Source organism: Zea mays, chromosome 3 (genome assembly GCF_902167145.1).
Source record: "Zea mays cultivar B73 chromosome 3, Zm-B73-REFERENCE-NAM-5.0, whole genome shotgun sequence".
NCBI lineage: Eukaryota > Viridiplantae > Streptophyta > Magnoliopsida > Poales > Poaceae > Zea > Zea mays.
Window position 1 is genome coordinate 195,294,697 of NC_050098.1, and position 21,157 is coordinate 195,315,853.

A 21,157-nucleotide genomic window follows, 5' to 3' on the forward strand; every position below is an offset into this window, starting at 1 on the left:
ATATGGATGCAATGTGGAAACATCCTGATGTGTATAAGGAGTGGATAAAATCTGGTGAGAGACGTGGAAATGTACGATTCTCCCATGATGCAAAGAACAGGCCTTACCTTTCTCACGTCGAGGTGAAGGTAAATAGGATTATAAATATTTGCAATAACTTATCTGCTTATGTCTAAAATCTTGAGTAATATATGTTCTTGTATAAATAGCATATGTTTTTGCATAGAGCTACTGCCTTGTGCTTGTACATACATTCCCCCCCCCCCAATTTCTTTTGATTACACTGTAACTAGGCAGTCAGTCAGATACTCAAATTCCACCTAGCACCAGCACATCCTTTTGAAATAAAGGTAACCTGGATAGTTGGGATATCACGAGAGCCGTAGTCAACTACAAAATGTTGTTGCTTCACCTATGAGTTATTTTTGCTACCATATCGCTAAGCTGAGTTTCTTCTTTTCATCATAATATAGTTCTCCCATTAAGGGGCATATTAGTTTTCTTCTAAGTTCTGTAGAATTGGTCGTAAAGATTAGCATATTTCCCATTATTATGCTGGCTGAAGACAATTTTTAATTTTAGTTGTGACTGTTTTGGCCCCAGAACCGATTAAGTTGTTGATGAACATTTCAATACTGTACTCCTGAACTGTTATGATGCAATTGGCATAATGCTTATGATCAGAATAATTCATCAGCACCAGGTGAACTTTGATTTACCTTATAATATGATGGAGTATCAAACATCTAGATACATGATGCAATAGCTCTAATTCTTATTTGGTATTACAGGTGATGGGTTTCATTAAACCAATTGCATCTATCAAGAGGCTATCTGTATCGGTTATGTTGGCACCAGATCTGCCGTTATGTGCAATTGGTGATGAAAAGAGACTCATGCAAACTATTCTGAACATCTCTGGCAATGCTGTAAAGTTTACCAAGGAGGGACACATCACGCTTGTAGCTTCCATTGTGAAGGCTGACTCTTTGAGAGAGTTCAGAACCCCAGAATTTCATCCAACTGCAAGTGATGAACATTTCTATTTGAAAGTTCAGGTAATATTCTAGAAGAGGCTTGTTTGAATAATTTTCCTTGAGCTTGTCAATGAGCTCATGATCTTTCCATAGTATAAATAAAACAAGAAGATTTATTTGCAAATAGTTGTATGCATTGTTCCCTCTTTAATAACAATAATAACTTAAAAGATGACCTGCATGCGTTGTGCAGAGCTCCAAAATTCAAAAATGAAACTGGAGCCATCCATTTGGTTGTCCCAAGTAGCAGTTTTGTAAAACCGAATTGCAGCCTGTCAAAAAATCTCGACTCTTTTATTGTACAACATTTCTAATCTGTTGTCTTATTTCCTTATGTGTGACTGAATTTCTCATGCACTCTGGTTTTGGATCCATCCACTATGTTCCTCATAATGAAGTATTTCATGCTTATTCAGTAGCAAAAGACAATATTTTTTTCTTGAAAATCCTCTTAATTAACACGTGCATTTTCTTGTATGAATCGTTACCTATTCCTTTTAATCATGTATCTTGGTAATTAATTGCATTTGCATCATTAAACCTGGCTCGACTCTTGTGTTGCTTGATAGTTCATTTGTCTTGTCTATAAACTATGTGGGTGTCAGCTCTGTATAGGTCCATGTACAATTTTCCAATTCTTCCTATCAAGTTTACAAAAACAGGTGGGGCCTGTCCAGCTGTACCTGACTATGATTTGGGGTGGGTGGGGTCTAAATCTTTTTCTTTGTTCTTATAATCTCATGGTGTAGAATTTCTGCTGGTTGGGCCTAATGACATATGGAATCTGATTACTTCTTTACACCATTGTGACATTAGTTGACTGTCATTCGTTGCTTTTTATTTGAGTTGCCTGGATTAAATTAGTCTCAGGACTGACATAGGATAGGACCTAAGATCGCATTAGCAAAAACTAAAATGGTCTAGGATTAGAAGTGTTATACCAAATCTTCCATGAACTCCAGATAGCCCAGAGTCTTTTATAATGCCACACACAAAGCTTTCATGTGTTGAAAAAAATCATAGGTCAACCGAACTAAGTTATCACAACATTTACTCAAACTATATCAGAAGGTACATATGCTTACATAAATTTCATTTTAGTTGATACCACCGGTCCTGGGTTTCATGCTTACAACTAGAAAAGGGTTGTATTTTTTCAGATTATGAACATACCATGGAAACATGAAGCAGGGTTTTACTTTTATATATGCTAGCAATTGTTATCTGTTGTGTTGCTTTACATTTCTGTTACTTACTCTTTTGCAGGTAAAAGATACAGGCTGTGGAGTTAGTCCTCAGGATCTACCTCATGTATTCACAAAGTTTGCTCATCCTCAAAGTGGAGGAAACCGAGGGTTTAATGGTAGTGGTCTTGGCCTTGCCATATGCAAGAGGTAGTTTGACCTTACAGCTCCTTTCTTGTAGTTCCTTCTGAAAATTGTGTTCTGGTGTTTTTGGTGACTCTTGACTTTCTCCTACGCAGCACATTTATTTATTTATTTTATGCATTGCCAGTACATGGCTCCTTAGTGCTAACTTGGTCATCAATTCTTATTAGAACTCATCAGCATCTCTGCAAAATTCTGCGCAGGTTTGTGAGTCTTATGGGAGGGCACATCTGGATCGACAGCGAAGGAACCGGAAGAGGTTGCACCGCAACATTCGTCATCAAGCTGGGTGTGTGTGACAACACAAACACCTACCAGCAGCAGCTGATAATGAAGTGCATCTGAGCATTTGAAACAAATCTAGATTCTAGCTCTAGCTAAGGTTATACAGATATTGTGCTGAACCTTGATGCTACTATTATGTGTAGTAAATTTTTGGGGGTCGGAATTGACCAAACTTATGGATTTATTCAACGTTTCAATTCAGTGACAAATGCTACTATTTTCTATATTCAGACACTTGGTACTGATTTCTTGATCAAACTCATTAAACTTAGCATTCCTTATAGTTATCCCCACACGTTGAGGTTGCGCCTGTGCTAGGGCTGAAGACACGCCTACATTGTGGCCGGATATGCGCTGCCATGGACTAACCTCAGCGCAGATTGTGATTGATTTGTGGGTGACCCCGGTTTGATGTCTGGCTTTTGGGCTGCGCAGGTGGGCTGTCACTTGGGATCGAAAAGGATAGGACATCTACTGTCGCCATGGGGTTTGTCGATGACTCCAAAGGTGATGAGCTATTGTCTTTTACTCATGAACAAAGGGGCTTTTGCACATTTTTTACTAGCGTGGATCTCCTGCTAGGAACTAGGAGGAAGGAATTTTTACAATCGGTTTTCTTGAGCAAGTAGTAGAAATTGCAGCTGCAATAATTCAGTGTTGAGGAGAAATTAGTAAGTTATCAATCGATGGCAAGTTCAGACCTGCGCTCTCTCCCTATCTAGGGCATGCTGTCGCTACTAGAGGTGGAGCGAGTGCCCAACCTCGACGCAGGCCTCCCCACCGCGACTGGAAGTAGGAGTACATTGTACCATTAGCAATATATTCAGTCGTGAGGTCAGTTCTCCTGTCTACGACATGCAGACATATAACAAACTTGCTACTCAAATCTCCCTCCCTCCATCTTACATAGCTCCTGAGGTAAAAGTTAAATTCCATCCATACTTGCTTCTTTTTTCTACTGTTTACTGTTAGTCGTGACTTGTTCTCCACCATCTATTAATGAAAAAAATGATAGGACACTGGTAAAATTAGTGGAACAATTTGGACCGAGGAAGTGGTCTTACATAGCACAACTGCTACCAGCAAGAGTGGGGAAGCGATGCAGAGAAAGATGGCACAAGCATTTGAGGCCAAACATCAAGGTAAACTTCTTCCTTTATTAGTTCAACTTTTTTTCATTCTGAGGACATCCTTCGCTTTGACGTAGATGACGCATAACCAATAACCAATACCGTTCCATTGCTTCTCAATCTGTAGTGAAGATAAAGTATGTGTTCTTTTCAATTATACACTACTCCCTCTATTTTTATAAGGTTCATTACAATTTGGAGAAGTCCTTAGAAGTGTACTTTGACCATCTGACAATAATCAGTAATTGTTACAAAAACAATCTATATTTAGAAGATGTTCATGATGTGAATATAGCGATACAGATTTTACCTACAAAGCATGCACATATTTTGCAGATAATTGTTGGTCAGACTTTATGAAGTTTGACTTTATTGAATCCTAATGTGACATTCTATATGCAGTGATGTACATTTCTTGCCTTCAATTTGTTTATCCAGTTCTCTGATTTTTTTTTATCTTAACAGTTTCAGTAATATTTGGAATGGTCATAAGTCAAACTAGACTTCCCTAGCGACAACGATTCAACGAATAAGAACCAGGCCAACAGTTATGTAGTGCAGAGATCTACTCTCAGTCCCGGTGAGTTTGATTAGAAATCATGAATGTTCAGTACCTGGCTCAGTTTTTATTAGCAATGTAGTGAGACCGAGAGCATGAGGCTTCAGTACCTGTCTACTAACATCAGATGCATTTGCTGATGTCTTGATTAGTTGTAGCAGGTTAATCTCTATATCTATGTCACAACATCATCAACTTCACTCTTCACTTGATGCGCTAATGTTACATGTACCGATCATCTACAGGGAACCATCTTCCAGTGCCTCTTGTACCGATCATCGGCAAGGGGTGCTAGAGGAGGAGGTTATGGTGAGTTTTGTCGCGACTAATGGTGAGCCCACGACTACGGCCACGTCAAAGCTGGTCTGGTGGAACCTCGTGGAGCAGATGACGATGACGTTGACATCCTGCACCTCTGCTGTGACGCTACCGACTAGGACACGGGCCCCTCCGTCGCGCGCGCTCTATAAGTCTGGATCCATCATCGTGCTCGGCAAGACTGGCTTCCTTAGGCCAGACATGGTACGATTCTTGCCCTGTCTTCTTATCTATACTGTTTATCATTTCTAATCCATCCATCGGCTTGATGTTTCTTGATTTCTCTATATTTTTTCTCCTTGACTATCTTTTTCTTTTGCAGTTAAGATGTCTTAAAAGAGAATCCTAGGTTTATCAGACCATGTTGTTTGACTTACTACCTATTGCTAATATTTTGCCATAGATGCATGCATTAGTGTCACTATCCAAATCCTACTGCTTTCTTATTTAGATGTGTATCTAAATCTCGATCTCGAGGTATTTCGTTTGGAACACGTATTTGTGGCCAAGGGGAGGTTCTCAGAAGTTAATCATATATATATATATATTCTTATGTAATGTGTTAGTTATAGAGGTTTTCTGGCTTCAAAATATTTTGACTCCTGCCAATAACTTATATGTGTTCCTGTTCTTATGTTGTTTTAGTTCAGGACGATTTTCAATTCTTTGCCAACGTGACAACACATATAGATACTAACAGAATTTGTTGTTTGAGATAGAACTATGAAAGTAGATACTAATAGAGAATTCTTTTTTCTTGCCAAAGGCACCTGTGCTGGTTGTCGCCATAGCCAGGAACACTACTTGAGAACTAATCTAGATATTCAGTTAGTTCGAAGGATTGTTAGTTAGTTCAAAGGATTGGCAAGTTTCTAGGTTCGACTGGCAGTTAGAATTGAGAGAATTCTTGTTTGTTTTATTATTTTTTTGCCTATCAAATTCCACATAGCTCGTATTAGTGTTAGCATTGAACCTCTAGATGTGGTAGCTCAGGAGTATCCTTAGCCACATCTGGTGTGGTCTGTAACACAGTAGCGAAGATGTGCAGAGAGCAAAGGATATATCATCCATATCACAAAAAATATGTTTCAATTTTGGAGGATGAGGAGGAACAAATGGTAATAGTGAATTTTTTAGCATTCATTTCCTTTCCTTTGACTGAATACTTATATTTCACTATTTTTTAGGATGAACCAGATTGTTGATAAGTTGATAGATTTTGAAGTTGATGGCTTGATGTCGAACCAAGGTAATAATTATTTTAGTATCATTTTCTTTACTTTGATTAACTACTAAATACTTATATTTTCTTAATTTCTTTGCTTTGTTGTCTGGTGGCCAAGTGGTGTGTGGTGTTGTCTATCAAGTGACAAGATCAAGTATTTAAGTGTGAAGTTGCTGTGCAAGTGAAGTGTTGCTGGCGCTTGTGCAAGTGAAGTGTTGCTAGTGCCTTGTTGTCTGGTGCTGCCTTAACCTGTTGGCTCTGTATTAGTCATGGGTGTTGTCTGTTCCTGTTCGCATGTTCTTGTCTGTGTGGGGTACTGGGGTACTTCCTATTCGCCTGTTACTGTTCGCAAGTGAAGTCATGGGTACTATTGTCGTGTTGGCTTGGGCGCTTGGTTGTATGCCTGTATTCTTAATTAGACTATTACTGTGAGGTGTCAACTTAGTTGCAGTTTCTGGAATTTTTGTGAACTAAAGTTGCTTGTTATGATTGCTGCACACGTTCAAGTCATTTCCTCACGTCCATTTCAGTTTTCAGCTATGAGTAGAACTACTCCTTTTGTATCGTATGTATTACAATTGCTGCTTTGTGAACTTAGTTGCTTGTATTACATGATTACCATTGCTGTTAAGCTTTTTGATATATGTACCTGTGGGTATCCGATACCCGACGAGTACGGGCACGGGTATAAATTTTTATCCATGGGTACAGCCATGAGTGGGTATGAATGAGTATGGTTGTGGGTGGGTATGAAACATACTCGATTCTAATCTGATCTGTTGCTATTCCTACCGTCAACCTGCATGGATTTGTGACTTCTCCCTTGATTTTGAACAGGCCAAGAACATCAAATTCACATTGGAGCAACATATGTTCTTTGCAATATTAGTTTGGTAATTTAAGGTGGCAGGCGATATTGCTCCAATCAAGATTGAGAACTTCGATTGATCTCTGAGAGAGTGGTGTCTGGTTCGAGGTTTTGTACACTTAACCCGATTATATGTTCAGTACATTAGCCATTGTAGTGTCTTTTTGGAATATAACTTCATTTTATTTTAGAGGATTGATCGAAAACTCATTTTGCCATGTAACTATATTGTTATGCCATATGGAAAACATCACACAACGACCTAGATTTTACATATCATAGTGATGTTTGTCGTTTCGTATCTATATTTTATACTAATTTAACTTACGTGGCAACACACTAGCACATATCTATTATAATAATATTTGTCGTCCGTATATATGTATCATACTATTTTTTTTCACTTCCGTGGCAACGCACGTGCACTGACCTAGTATATATATAAGTTGAGTAGACAGGGAAATCCTTTGACCTGCCTTTATATATGTTGACAAAAGCGAGAAATTGCAGGCGGTCAACATCAGTTGCAGTTAGGACCTTGACGGCAGATTAAAAAAAAAATCCATAAAGGCTCGGGGTGGGGTGGGGGGGGGGGGGAGTGTAGGGGGCAGGGCAGACATTGGTTGACCGGAGCCGGAAGAGATCCGACTCTATCGTGTCTTTCTGGTGGCCGGCGACTGCAAACACCGTCAGGAGGGCTCACATACGGCGACCCCGCCGGAGTAAACAATATAATAGGCGGGAACGGGTGATTGCGTAAGCGAAGAAGACCTGTTTGTACTCTTGCTGTCGACGACATTATATTCAGTGAAGCACGTCATCAGGATAGGGTTCCGGCGGCTTAAGCGATTCAGCTGAAGGCTCCAGCTGCTGTACGTAGGAGGCCGTAACTAACGCCCTAAACAAACTGCCCGAGTGCCCGGCCGCTTTTCCCAAGGCGATCGATTGCGATCTGTCCGATCGATCATACGTGCGCCTATACGCTTCTGGAACTCGATCCGGCCAAGTCTCCGCAGCGGCTCATCCTGTCATGTAGCGGCGGGAACCCAGCGCTCCCGCCGGGATTCTGCGCCCGGACCGGGGCTTTGGCTTAGCTTTGCCGCGGCGTTCTCTAACCTCTACTAGGGTATGTTCGGTTACACCAATCCAGAGGGGGATTGGAGAGGATTTAATCCCCTCCTAGTCATTTTTTACTAGGAGGGGATTAAATCCCCTCCAATCCCTCTCTGGATTGGTGTAACCGAACAAGCCCCTACTGGGCTGGACGGCACGGCAGGGCAGGTGTGGCTCTCTCCGCGTAAGCTGCGTAAGTACGCCCTGTTCCGCTAACCACCTCTGTCTCGTAGCACGCCGCAGCTTGCTCCTTTTGTCTTCCCTGACACAACGAACGTCATTTCGCGGGTTTTGTGTGGCAGGGGGGCAGGAGGATTGCGTTACGAGCTGCTTTGGTGTCATCCAGTGGTGGTTAGGGATGAAACGACGGAAACAGACGAAAAACCCTCTCCCGCTTTCGTATCCACATTTTATCATCGGAAACGGGGTCGGATCTAGAATAACCGGGAACAGGAACGGGAGCGGGATAAACGGAATTGCGAAAACGAAAAGAAGCGGAAATACTAACCGAAAGCTCTCCTGGTCGCCCCCCTCCTCAAACCCCCCACGCCAAAATCGCCATTGGCGGGAAACTTCCCCCCATCCCTAAAATCGAAAAGCTCCAAGCCCAGGAAGGTGCTACAGGATTGGGCCGCTCCCCGCGATGGTATATGGCGTGGATGGACTTCTGGAGTTGTGACTCCGATCAGGAAACAGCGAGGCGTGTCGGAGGGTTGCGGCCCAGTCCGGGCGTCAATACCTTTGCGCTCCCCAGGTATCCCCTCCCCTTCTCTGCATTCTTCCTCTCTCCCCCGTGCGGTAGTGCAGTCTGGAAAACTAGGGTTTCCCAATGACCTAATTGAGGGTCGCCCTCTTCCTCACCTCGCTGCCTTCCTCTCTTCCCTTTAGCGATTGCCTTCCGCTGTGAAATCTAGCTTCTGTGGTGGTTGGTATTCGGTTCCCATTCGTCCTCCCCCTTCTCCGGATCTGTGGCCGAGGGTAGGGATTGGAATCCAAATCCCTAAAGACTCGACTGAAATGGATCCGAAAGGGAAGAACACGAAATGGGATCGCCAAATCCCTAAGCCACAACGTCAAAACTCACCTCCTTGGTGAAGACACCGGAACCTTAGCTGGCGTTTGAGACCCCCCCAGATGAAAGCGGAATCCAAGCAAGATCTGCAGTCTGAAGGTCACCATGCTAGGGAATGTTTCAAACCACTTTGGTGCGAGATTTGTAGAAAAGAAACTCATGTCACTGCTAAATGTGTTTGGCCTAAACAAAGCAAACCTACCATGCCTATTGTTGGTATGGCGGCTGATGGGTTAGGTTTCTATGCCTCTCAGTTTGCTAAAAATGCTGCCAAGAAACCTAGAAAAAGTTTTTTTAGGTTTGGTTAAAGTCATTGAGGGAGAGGTTAGATGTGAGGATCTGGAACAGGATTTTAGTTTCCACTTTCCCTGGGGAAGAACTTGGAAAGCCACCAAATGTCCATCTGGATTTTTAATGCAGTTCCCCTCACAGGAAAGATTGGAGGAGGTTGTTAAGTTTCCTGAACTAAAAATGAAAATATCTGGGGTCAAAATTAGTGTTATACCTTGGTCCTCTCAAGCTAAAGCTAAATCTAGACTCCATACTACTTGGGTGGTAGCTGAAAATGTTCCTGAAGAACTTTTAAACTACCAGGCTATTTGTGAGCTTGGCTCAACTATTGGGGCTGTGGAGGAAATTGATTTGAATTCTCTTGAATCCAAAGATATGGTCAGGTTTAAGGTTCATGTCAAAAGTATTGATATGATTCCAGAAGTCATAGAAGTGGGTGTGAAACCTTATCTGTATGACATATTCTTTAAAGTAGAGAATATTGCTGCAGAGGGGTGGAATGATGATTCTGTGAGTCTGGGAAAAAGGGCATCTGTTGATGTTCATAGATCTGGAAAATCTGTGATGGAAAAAAGTGGAAAAAAGGCAAAAAATGAGGAGTTTGGGACAGAAGAAAATGATATGGTTATTGATTATAATTCTGGGTCGACCTCTAAATTGGTGGGGAGTATGATCACTTCTAATAAAACTAGCAATCTGTCAGAAGTGATAAAAGGCATTGGTGAAAAAGAAGGGTTTGAAGGAGATGTGGAATTTAATGAAAGTGAAGATGATTTACTCAGTTCACAAGAATTGGATGTTCTAGTTAAAGATATGGGTGTTGAGGTCACAAACTCTCAGGAGGAGATGACTTCTGAAAAAGAAGACACAGGAAAGCAGGAAATGGATACAGATGAAAAAAATAAGAAAAATAAAGGAAAAGGAGCTGAACTTATGGAAGGAACCATGAAGAGTACAAGATTGGAGGCAAATGAAGATATCAAGAGAACTGAAAAGGCTATCTCAAGGGCGGTAGCTAAAGACGCTTTCCTGAACAAAGGTATGTCATCAAATCCGTTCTCTGTTTTGAATACTAGTGATAATGTTTTGATTGAGATGGCTGATTTGCTTAGTGTTAGTCTAGGAAAGAATGATGAGGATATTTGTTTGAATCTCAATGACATTAAAATGGTTGAGACTGAACGATTTATTGATTGTAGTTCTAATATTGCTCCTGTTGATGAATTGAACTTGACTGAAACTGAAAAGGAATTTGAAATTTCTGATTCTATAGACAAAATGGTCCAGGATTTATTAGATAGTGAATCTGAGAAAGAAAAAATGTTGGTTTATAATAAAAAAGAGGATTTGAGAAGAGAGAAAAAATATTCTCTAAGAAATAAAAAGAAAAATAATTCTCCAAAGGTTAGGTGTACACCTAATAAAAGGAGGATTAAAAAAAGAGAGGCTTCAGACATAATGGTTCCATAATGATAGGTGTCATATGGAATTGTCAGGGTCTGGTGAAACCGGGAAAGTTTGAGTTTCTAAGAGAACTCATTACTAGACATAAAGTAGATTTTATTGGTCTTCAAGAGACTAAAAGAAAGGATTTTGATCAACATTGGTTTGAGGTTCTTAATCCTCAAAAAAAAAATTATCTGGATTTCTGCTCCTCCCGGAAGATCTGGTGGCCTTCTGGTTTGTTTTAACTCTGATATTTTTGATGTCATTAGGCAGGACAAGAGTGAGTTTATGATTAACTGTTTGATTCATCATAAATCTAAAAATGTTGATTTTAATTTTGTCAACATTTATGGTGCGGCCCAAGTGGAAAATAAGAGCAGATTTCTTAGTGAGTTCTCTTCTGTCTGTTCAAATTGCAAAGGCCCGACCATTTTTGGTGGTGATTTCAATATAATTCGATCAAATGAAGAGAAGAATAAACATGGGATTTTGAGTAGATGGAGTGCTCTTTTCAATTCGATTATTGAAATGCATGGACTTATTGAGCTTGACCTCTCTGATAGGCTATATACCTGGTCAAATAATAGGAGTAATCCTACTTTTGAAAAACTTGACAGGTTTCTGGTAAACCCTGATTGGGACTTGATGTTTCATAATGCTACCGTTAGAGGTCTTGATAGATCTCTGTCTGATCATGTGCCTCTTGTTCTTCAGACTGAAGAAAAAAAAGAATTCCCGTGAGTTTAGATATGAACTCAGCTGGAAACTTAGACCAAAGTTTAAAGATATAGTGATGAATAGCTGGACTCTTCCAGTTAGAAGTAAGAATAATATTGATATTTGGAAAGAAAAAGTTAAAAGACTTAAGAGAGCTTTGAAGGGTTGGAATATCAATGAAGAAGGAAAAAATAAGAGGAAAATTAATACTCTGAAAATAAATCTGAACAGATTGGACATCAAAAGTGAGTCTACAAATCTTTCTGAGGAGGAAAAAGATGAAAAGATGGACTATGAATTTCAATTGAAAAGCTTACTTTTGGAAGAAGAAACTAAAATGAAGCAAATCGCTAGAGAAAAAAATGTCATTGTTGGGGATGAGAATACTAAATATTTTCATCTAAAAGCTAATGGAAATAAAAGACGTCTGCGAATTCATTCTCTGATTGATAATGGGTTACTTGTTGATAATGAGGATGAGATTAATAAGCTAGCCACTGACTACTATAGAGACCTTTTTGGTCCTTCAAATGTCTCGACTATTCATATGAACGATATGAATATGCGAAAACTTAATGAAGATGACAGAAAATTTCTTACTGCTCCTTTTAATCTTGATGAGATTCATAAGGTGGTCTCTGATCTCAAACATAATTGTGCCCCAGGTCCGGATGGACTTCCTGCAGAGTTTTTTCAGGATTTTTGGGATATTATTAAAAAGGATATTTGGAACATGTGTGATGATTTTAATAAAGGAGCTTTGGATATTAAAAGGCTTAATTATGGATTGATCACCTTAATCCCTAAGGTGGATAATGCTATGGAAATGAAAAATTTTAGGCCAATCTGTCTTCTAAATGTTTGTTATAAAATCATCACTAAAACTCTGAATAATAGGCTTTCTACTTGCATTAACAAGGTGATTAGTGAGAATCAATTTGGTTTTGTTAAAGGTAAGTATATTTTAGACTGTGTTGTTGCTCTTCATGAAATTATTCATGAAATAAAAAAGAAAAAGCAAAATGGGATTATTCTCAAAATTGATTTTGAGAAGGCTTATGACAAAGTCAATTGGCATTTTTTATATAACATGCTCTAACAAAAAGGTTTTGGAGACAAATGGGGTGATTGGTGATGAAAATTGTGAAAGGAGGGAAGGTGGCCATCAGAACTAATGGCATGATTGGCTCCTATTTTCCTACACATAAAGGGGTCAGACAGGGTGACCCCTTTTCCCCTCTTCTTTTCAACATTGCTGCAGATGGTCTTGCATGTCTTATTGAAAAAGCTCAAGAAAAAAATTGATTGCTGGTTTAATCCCCCATATTATAAAAAATGGGTGTGCATATCTTCAATATGCGGATGATACAATTCTGTTGCTTCAAGACAATCTAGAATTTGCAAGGAACTTAAAATTTATCCTGATTTTATTTGAAAAAATGTCTGGTCTTAAAATCAATTTTCATAAAAGTGAGGTGTATTGTTTTGGGAATGCTATTAATAATAAAGATGCTTATGCTGAGATTTTTACATGTCCAATTAAATCACTTCCCATCTGTTACCTTGGTGTTCCTATTGATCATAAAACATTGAGTATTTCTCAGTGGGCTAAGTCTGAAGAGAAATTTGAAAAAAAATTAGGAGTTTGGCAAGGAAGGTATCTGAGTCTTGGAGGGAGATTAACTCTTATTAATAGTAGCTTGTCTAATATTCCTCTTTATATGCTCTCTCTTTATCTGGCACCTTCTTCTGTTTTGAAAAAAAATGTATATATATAGAAAGAGACTTTTGTGGAATGGTGGAAGTAATAAAAAAACCATTTGGTGAAATGGGATACTGTATGCACTGCTAAAGACATTGGGGGTCTTGGTATCTTAAATTTAAGATGGATGAATATCAGCTTAGTGACAAAATGGCTTTGGAAGCTGGAGAAAGAAGATGGTCTTTGGCAGACAATTGTTAAAGAAAAATATATGAAGGGCAAACCCCTGTCTGTGTTGAAAAAAAAACAAGGAGATTCCCAATTTTGGCGTGGCATTATGGATAGTAAAGAGGAGTATTGCAATAACAGAAAAATGGAGATTGGAAATGGTTATGCGACTAGTTTTTGGAGGGACAAATGGTGTGGGGATGAATCTTTTTGTATTAAATACAAAAGATTATTTGATTTATCCCTTAATAAAGAGATAAGTGTGGAAGGAGCCTTGAGAGATAGCTGCAACTCCTTAATCTTCAGAAGAAGATTATTCGGAGTAGGAGCTAATCTTTTGGAAAATTTAAAAATGGACTGTGAAGGATACTGTTTTAAGGACAGTAAGGATAAACCTCATTGGAATCTTGATAAAAAAGGGTTTTCAGTGAAGTCGTTGTACAAACAGTTCAAACAAAATACGACCAGAAAACCATACTGGTTCATCTGGAAAGCAAAAATCCCTCAGAGAATTAAAGTTTTTCTTTGGTTGATTTTAGAAGATAAAATCTTATCCAAAGAAAATCTGAAAAAAAAGGAATTGGCATGGTAATGTAAATTGTGATTGGTGTGGTCGCCTGGAAACTACTAATCATATCTTTTACAACTGTCAGGTGGCTACTTTCACTTGGAAAGTGATTCAGATGGCTTTTATGTCTTTGTCCCTTCCCAAAAATGCTAATAAGATGTTTGGGTTATGGCTTTGTAACTTCAAAAAATATGAAAGAAATCTAATCACTATTGGTTGTAGTGCAGTGCTTTGGTCTTTATGGAAAATTAGGAACGATTGCTGTTTCAACAACATCACCTCTCCTAATATTGCTAACATTGTGCTTCTGTGCTGCTCTTGGTTGGATTCTTGGGCGATTCTTCAGAAAGAAACATCAAGAAAGATGCTGCTGGAAGGAAGCTCCCTTCTCAGAAGAATGGTTAAAGGGATCTTCAACAGAAATTTTGGCTGGGCGCTGGTGGATAATCGCTTATGCTTCTAATGCCGAGCGCGTTGTCTTTTGGTTATGTGATCTGGATGCTGAAAGGATGCTTGCCGGTGTTCAATTTCTGTTCTTTAGCTTGTCTGGTTTCTCTCAGGTTGTATTGGTCTGGTAGCTGTGGGCCCTTACCAATTTCATGTTTGGTAAATGTTAGGGTGATTGGGAGTGTTTGCATTCTGGTTAGAAGGTCTGTTTGGTTACTGATCTCTAATATGATCCAAAACTGTTACAGATAATCAGATGATGACTGTTAGCTTGATGAGCTAAGTATTGTAATAAGTAGTACTTTCTGTTGGAGTCTGTTAAACTGTGGTCCTATTTCTTAATGAAATAGGGGGGTATCCCCTTGATGTTAAAAAAAACTAACGGAAACTCATAATTTAATACAAATAGATATGGTATTGATGTTTGACTAGTGATTGATTGGCAGGACAATAACATAAAACAAATAGATATAGAGAGGCAACATTCTATTGTTGTTTGGTTGCTAATAGTGTACATTTAGCTATATCTGATGTTGTTTAAGACTTTAGATCACTTGTCATTGAAAAGAGCCGATGGTTACAATAACCATCCGTTTTCGTCTCGTTGCTATATTTTTCCGTAAATACGGAAACGGTTAGGTCAAATGTAAAAAAGGGTACGAGTCGAGACAAAATTTTACCCATCCGTTTTCAACGCTAGTGGTGGTGGTGATCGATGGGAGTCAATTATTAGTTAATTAAAAAGGAAGGAGGTTTGGTACGCGCTTCGTCAGGCAGATGGGCGCTCTTGGCTCCTGCATGCTGGTACGTACCTGTCTGTGTTCAGTAGTACAGTGATAGTTTGTGGTCGGTCGTGTCTGCGGTTGGAAGAGTTCGTTCGATCCACTCCGGTTTAGGGAACTGACTGAAACCGATCCATGTTTTGTGGGTGTTGACTGACCTTGCATGCCACGCTCGATCGTGTATCGTGTTCTTTATTTGTTGTGTGGGTTAGTTGATTAGTTCCAGACCAGCCCGCCAGCCTGCCGCTGTATTCGCACGCAGTCGCCGGGCGCGGGGCGGGGCGTGGCCGTGCACGATCCGTCGCTTTCGTGCGGGGTCGGCGCCTCGGCGGCCATCCGCGAGGCGCTGGACATCTCGGGGGCAGGGGGTGTGGGCGAGAGGCCGCGACGGCAGCCGGAATCTGGCCGGGCCCCGTGTCCAGGTATGCGCGGGCCGTGGGGGCACGCGTGCGCCTGGGCCGGGCCCGCGCTCCCACAAGTGCGCTCGACGTCGGCGTGACGTTGCTGATCCGGTCGACGCCATGCGTCCGACCCCGACGCCTCGCACATGTCCGCGCGATGCGATCCCGGGATAGATAGCTGCCAGTTCGCCATCGTTGGTTTCCTCTCCCGGTTGATCCTATGGCAGTGTGGCACACACCAGACACCACAAACGTCCAGATTCCGGAGAAGCGTAGACGACGGCGCGCGCTTGGCTTCGGGACACATCCGTGGCAGTACGCCGTGCACGCATCCATTTCGCTGGCACTACATACACGTATCGACTGATCAGCATGTCGTATGCATGCATGTGATGTCCAGCACACATCCCCATGCGACCTTTCTCCTCCTTTGCGACTTGGGATTTGGGAACAATACGTAAACCTTGGGAAAGAAATGTATGGGGACGAGGACAAGAGAGAAAACTGCAATGATGGATGCCTTGATAAGCGCGCATGTCGAGCAAGGGCCCCCACACGAGGGGGGACAAAGGCGAGGCGTCCATGCAAGGCAGCCAGGGTACATCGGGCCTCTTGACCTCTCGCGTTTGTCTGTTGCTAAAAGCAGACGGGAGAAAGACAGAGGGGGAGCAAACAGTATGGATATGTCCCAAATCTCACTCGATCGGCGCTTTGCAGAATGCACACACACATGAACATGATGTACAAGTAGTACAGCATTACTATACTACACGCACTGCGCACAGCACGGCTCAAGACAAGGCCCTGGAATTATGGACGCGTATTATGGTATCGGACATGCTGATTACTAGTTTCCCAGGACCCCTAAGGCTATTCACAATGGAGGTTTCATGGGGTGTTTCATGTATTAATTAGCCTGCCACATCAGCTATTTTGATGACATGTCACATCATTTAAGAAGGAAGAGTTTCATGGAGTTTCATGGGGATGAAACCATGTTAACTCGTTTCCAAGGTCTTGGAAACTGTGTGAAACCTCCACTGAGAGTGTTTTGTTTCATCTTCATATAATTGAGTAAATCCTATTGGTTATTTATATGCAGCATTTAAGAAGTATGTTGACATATGAAATAGTGAGATGAAACTCTCTATTAAGAGAGGGTATTTCATTCATCCATAAATCTGATGTGGCATTTTTGGAAACAGAGACATGAAATCCCCATTGTGAGTAGCCTAATAAAGCTCGTGCCCTCGCGGCACAAAGCCTGTGCCTGCTTCATTCAGAGCTGGCAGTGCTTGCACTGTCTAACTGTATTCAACTAAAGGCCTGCCTGAATGCATGCATGCATCGACCTTGCTTTTTTTTCCGCATGGAAACATGGGCAGTTTTGGTTTCGATTCAGTGGGGGTGATGAGATAGCGGAAACATAAAGAGAGAGAGAGAGAGAGAGAGTTTATACTGTCCTTGCCCAATCAGTTGCCCGAAGCTAGGTGATCGCTAATAACCAGCTTGCTCACACTTCCCAGTTTCCAGCATCTTTTTTTTATTAGTTCGTACACCGATGCATTATGAATTGAATTAGCTGCGCACCGAAGGTACGTACTACTATGGATAAGCGCTACTTCCTGATCCCCCTCTGATGCGGTGTTGTTTTAGTTTTGCAATAACCTAACAATTTTAATCAAATTTATACATATATAGTACAAAATACACACTCCCATGTTTTAATAAAAATCCGCTGTAGAACATATGCTTCGATAGTGTATTATGTATCCAATGTAGCGGCCAATTTAAAATTACGAAAAATCGATTTAAGATAAAACTGAAATAACTTACAGTTTAGCACCGAGAGTGAGATAAACCGGTCTACGCACAAACATATGCCCAATAAACTAAGGGAGTGTTTGGTTAGAGACATCAATGTTGTTAGAATCTATGGTGACTAGGATCGATTTCTAAGCTTTTAGAATACCAATCCCTAACTAGGGATGAAAACGGGATGGATACAGCCGGATACAGGGTCATTCCATATCCTACCCTAATGTATTTCTCTCGGATACGGGACCGGATACGGGTAGTTAAGATTCGGGACGAATACAGGACGGGACCAGGTAATAATCCGGACGGGTAAGAAACGTATAACGGATACTACTCGAGTAGGTACCGGATAATTATCGGGTAGTTCATCCGATGATATTAATTGTCCAACCATCCATAAGTTAAGCAATACATAATCATGTATATGATAGATCAGATGTAAGAAAGGAAACCGGTAAAATTGACATCATGCAGTTCAAAGTTCCTTATCACAAGGACATTGTAGAACCAACACCGCAATATTTAAAATTCATAAAATATTCTAGTTTCACTAAAAAATTACAAATAAGTTACAAAACTAATAAACATTTTATATGAAGATAACTCAAGTCCTTGTATGAAAATTATAAAGTGAAGTACTGATTATGTTGAAACTTGGATACTTACACTAATTTCACATGTAACTCATACAAATAAGTGAAAGTAAAAGGAAAGAAACGTGGGCATCTTATAGATCTTATGATCCAAACATTTTTTATGGTTACATATGGACATATGTTGTATCTCCGTAAAATTTCACGATTTTTTGAGGCTATTTATGTATTATTAATTTCTTGTCATAGAAAATCATCAAAATACAATTAAATCATTAAAATATTGTTTAAACAAAAAATTAATGTATTACAAAATCATAGATCTCTTCAAGCTCTACAATTTTCATATAAACTTTATCTTCGTCCGATTTCATATGTAAAAGTTATGATTTTATAACTATATTATTCAGAAAAAGAAAAAGCGGGTACCCGAATTCCGGGTACCCGTATCCGACCCGGGATTTTCGGGTACTGCCCGGGTATTAGTGATTCCGTATCCTACCCGTACCCGGGTAATACCCGTATCCGTCCCAACAAACAAAATACCCGTATCCGTATCCGAAATTACGTCCCGTTTTGGTACCCGTATCCGATACCCGTTCCGGGTACCCATCCCGTTTTCATCCCTATCCCTAACTACAATAACTCGATGATGAGTAGATTTTTGAGTAGATATATTATAATGAGAGGAATAGATATACATATTTTTATTGTTGTTCATAGTGGCATCCATGACGGCGGCATCTGCAGCGAAGACTCGCCTCCTCCTCCTCGATCTCCTTGCGTGTGATGAGGAGACTGGTTCCCGTCGTTGATCGGCGGTGGATCGGCTCCTCTAGTGGCACCTATGGGAGGCTCAGATCCCGTTCCCGAGGGAGAGATGAGGATATGAGACATAGTCGCAACTCTTCCATTCACTCCGAGCGCCTAGGTGATCGGTACCTCACAGAGTGTCAATTAGGGTTTTGTGGTCGAGAGATTAGCGTTGACTAAACTCGTCGGCTCCCGTAATCTATTTATATGGCGTCGTGTGACCGGAGGCTGCAACCAACAGTTAGGATAGTCCTCCCCCGATAAAGGGGCGCGGTTAGACTATTAGGATTAAACCTACCCCGACTACTGTTAACTAGCTAGTGTAGAGGCCATATTCTAACATTCAGGAGTCATTCCACTCATGTTTTGTTGTAAACCAAAGATCCAAAAAAAAAATAGGAATGAAACCACTCCGTTCGCCTCTACTGCTCAACTAAACACACCATAACACCTGCCCGCTCGATTTCTCTTCTCCAGAATGTTTGTTGGAAAATCGGCATGCATGCAGCTAGATTGAACCCTGCTTGCACAGGACGAGAACATAATGGACAAAACAAACTCGCGATCCAGATCTTCGTTTCGGAGGCAAGATGCCATGATGGGTAGAAGGTCCCCGCTTTTCCCTGCCCGTGGTCCAGCTCCAGCCGCAGCGGTGAAGCAATGCAATGCCCCGCCGGCCGGGGAATATTTCAGGCCATCTCCGCGACAAAACACCCGAGTCTGCATTTCAAAAGCAGGCAGGCATAGGCATATATCTCCTCGCAGTTAAACTAGAACTACACTAATAAAGCCGTCGTCGTTCCCTTATGAGAGATGCTTTCTTACCCAGCAACGAACTAAGAATTAGGCACACGCATGCGCTGCCTTTGTTGGCTCTCGTCGTTCACATTAGCATACTGAAAACGTCACTTGCCAGCCGGTTAGTTCGTGCTCATGCCGCTAGAGCTTGACCTGCCGATGTTGTCCTCCTACATATTGGGAGAGCCACTGACTCACACTCTACTACACACGGACAAGCTGTCAATTAAAGCGTCAACCTTTCTGCCGAAGTGATTTAGACGGAGACCGACATTTTGACATTACACATACCGGCCGGAGCCTTATCTCTCTCCACCCCGTCTTTAATTACTGGAAGAAGCCATGCGTGAAGCTCGTGTAGCAGCGAGCAAACTAGTAGGCAGCAGCTCTCTACGAGCAAAGTGTACACATATACTTTCTTCTGCTTCTTCTTTGCTATGTTCCTACCCTATATATAAAGTTTTCTCCGATCCACAAGGTATTCCGGCTGGATCGAGCTGCAAAAAAAAAGCTACTTTTGAGCGAAGTTCGGTGTGAATCACGAAGGATGCACCGTACCGATCGATGTTAAACAATTATATGCATAAAAACGATGCTCACTAGCTCTCCTCCGGTTTGCAAAAGTTTGACATTTTCGACAGGATTTGAGTCAGATTTTCAAAACTTTCAAAGTATCTGGCATAGAAATTAATACATCGTACGTGCGCATAGACTCCTTGCCGTGAAAAAAAAACTTCCATGCGTATAAACATATTCTAATATAAAAGTGTTAGAATTATAGACATTTTTCATATCATTTTAAATCCATAAATTAACATTATGATGATGACATATAAAAGATAATTAATTATAGAAATCGTGATCTCAAATATATCCATAACAATATGGATCATGAGAACATAAATCTTAAGAATCATATAAATTATATAAATATAATAAGCATGTAAACTGACGGAGCAATTGAAAATAAACATATAGCAACATAAACAGCATGACTGTAAAATTAAAACAAACAGATAGCATGAACAGACATCAGACATGTCATGATATAATATAACAGGACAGTTTGGATAATTCTATGGCTACATACAAAATAACAGAGATGAATATATGAAACATATATAATCTGTAGAACATAAAACAGTAAGGAACTGAATTGATCATACCCTCCCATGCGCTCCGAGGATCCTGATCCTTGTCCAGCTTCTCTTGTCATCCGTACGTGATGAAGACGACAGGAACCAGTGATGAAGACAAAGACGGACGTTGGGCAGTCGCGTAGACGCTCCCCAAAAACCTAATTGTCGATCCCCCGTGCAAGGTCTCGAACGACAAGGGCTTCGGAGGCACCTGCCCTCTCGCTTATCTGTGCGCGCAGGAAACACCCACACTTGTGGCTGGACTGCGATTCTGAAGGTTCTGCTCTTGTGTATCAAGTGACAGGGGTTCTCCCCTACTTAATCTCTCGCGGAGGGTCTCGCATGCGGCACGCCAAGAGACGGGCAAGAGTTGAAACTCCCGCGGTTAGTGAGTGCTAAAAATTAACACAACCACACCA

At 40.9% G+C, this 21,157-nt stretch overlaps 1 protein-coding gene across 1 annotated transcript; it reads left to right on the plus strand.

Moving 5' to 3' along the window:
- Positions 1–775: 775 nt before the first annotated feature.
- LOC103651133 (probable ethylene response sensor 1) lies at positions 776–2,919 on the plus strand. Its single transcript, XM_008676730.4, has 3 exons — positions 776–1,058; positions 2,304–2,431; positions 2,629–2,919. Exons 1-3 carry the CDS (start codon positions 795–797, stop codon positions 2,768–2,770), a joined length of 534 nt encoding a protein of 177 aa, XP_008674952.1. The 5' UTR covers positions 776–794; the 3' UTR covers positions 2,771–2,919.
- The last annotated feature ends 18,238 nt before the right edge of the window (positions 2,920–21,157 follow it).

What these genes read in the sequence shown, in the direction of transcription:
- LOC103651133 (XM_008676730.4), top strand. Translation starts at nt 795, where the DNA reads ATGGGTTTCATTAAACCAATTGCATCTATCAAGAGGCTATCTGTATCG. An exon ending in ATTTCTATTTGAAAGTTCAG is followed by an intron (nt 1,059 to 2,303) that starts GTAATATTCTAG and finishes ACTCTTTTGCAG; the next exon opens with GTAAAAGATACAGGCTGTGG. An exon ending in GGCCTTGCCATATGCAAGAG is followed by an intron (nt 2,432 to 2,628) that starts GTAGTTTGACCT and finishes AATTCTGCGCAG; the next exon opens with GTTTGTGAGTCTTATGGGAG.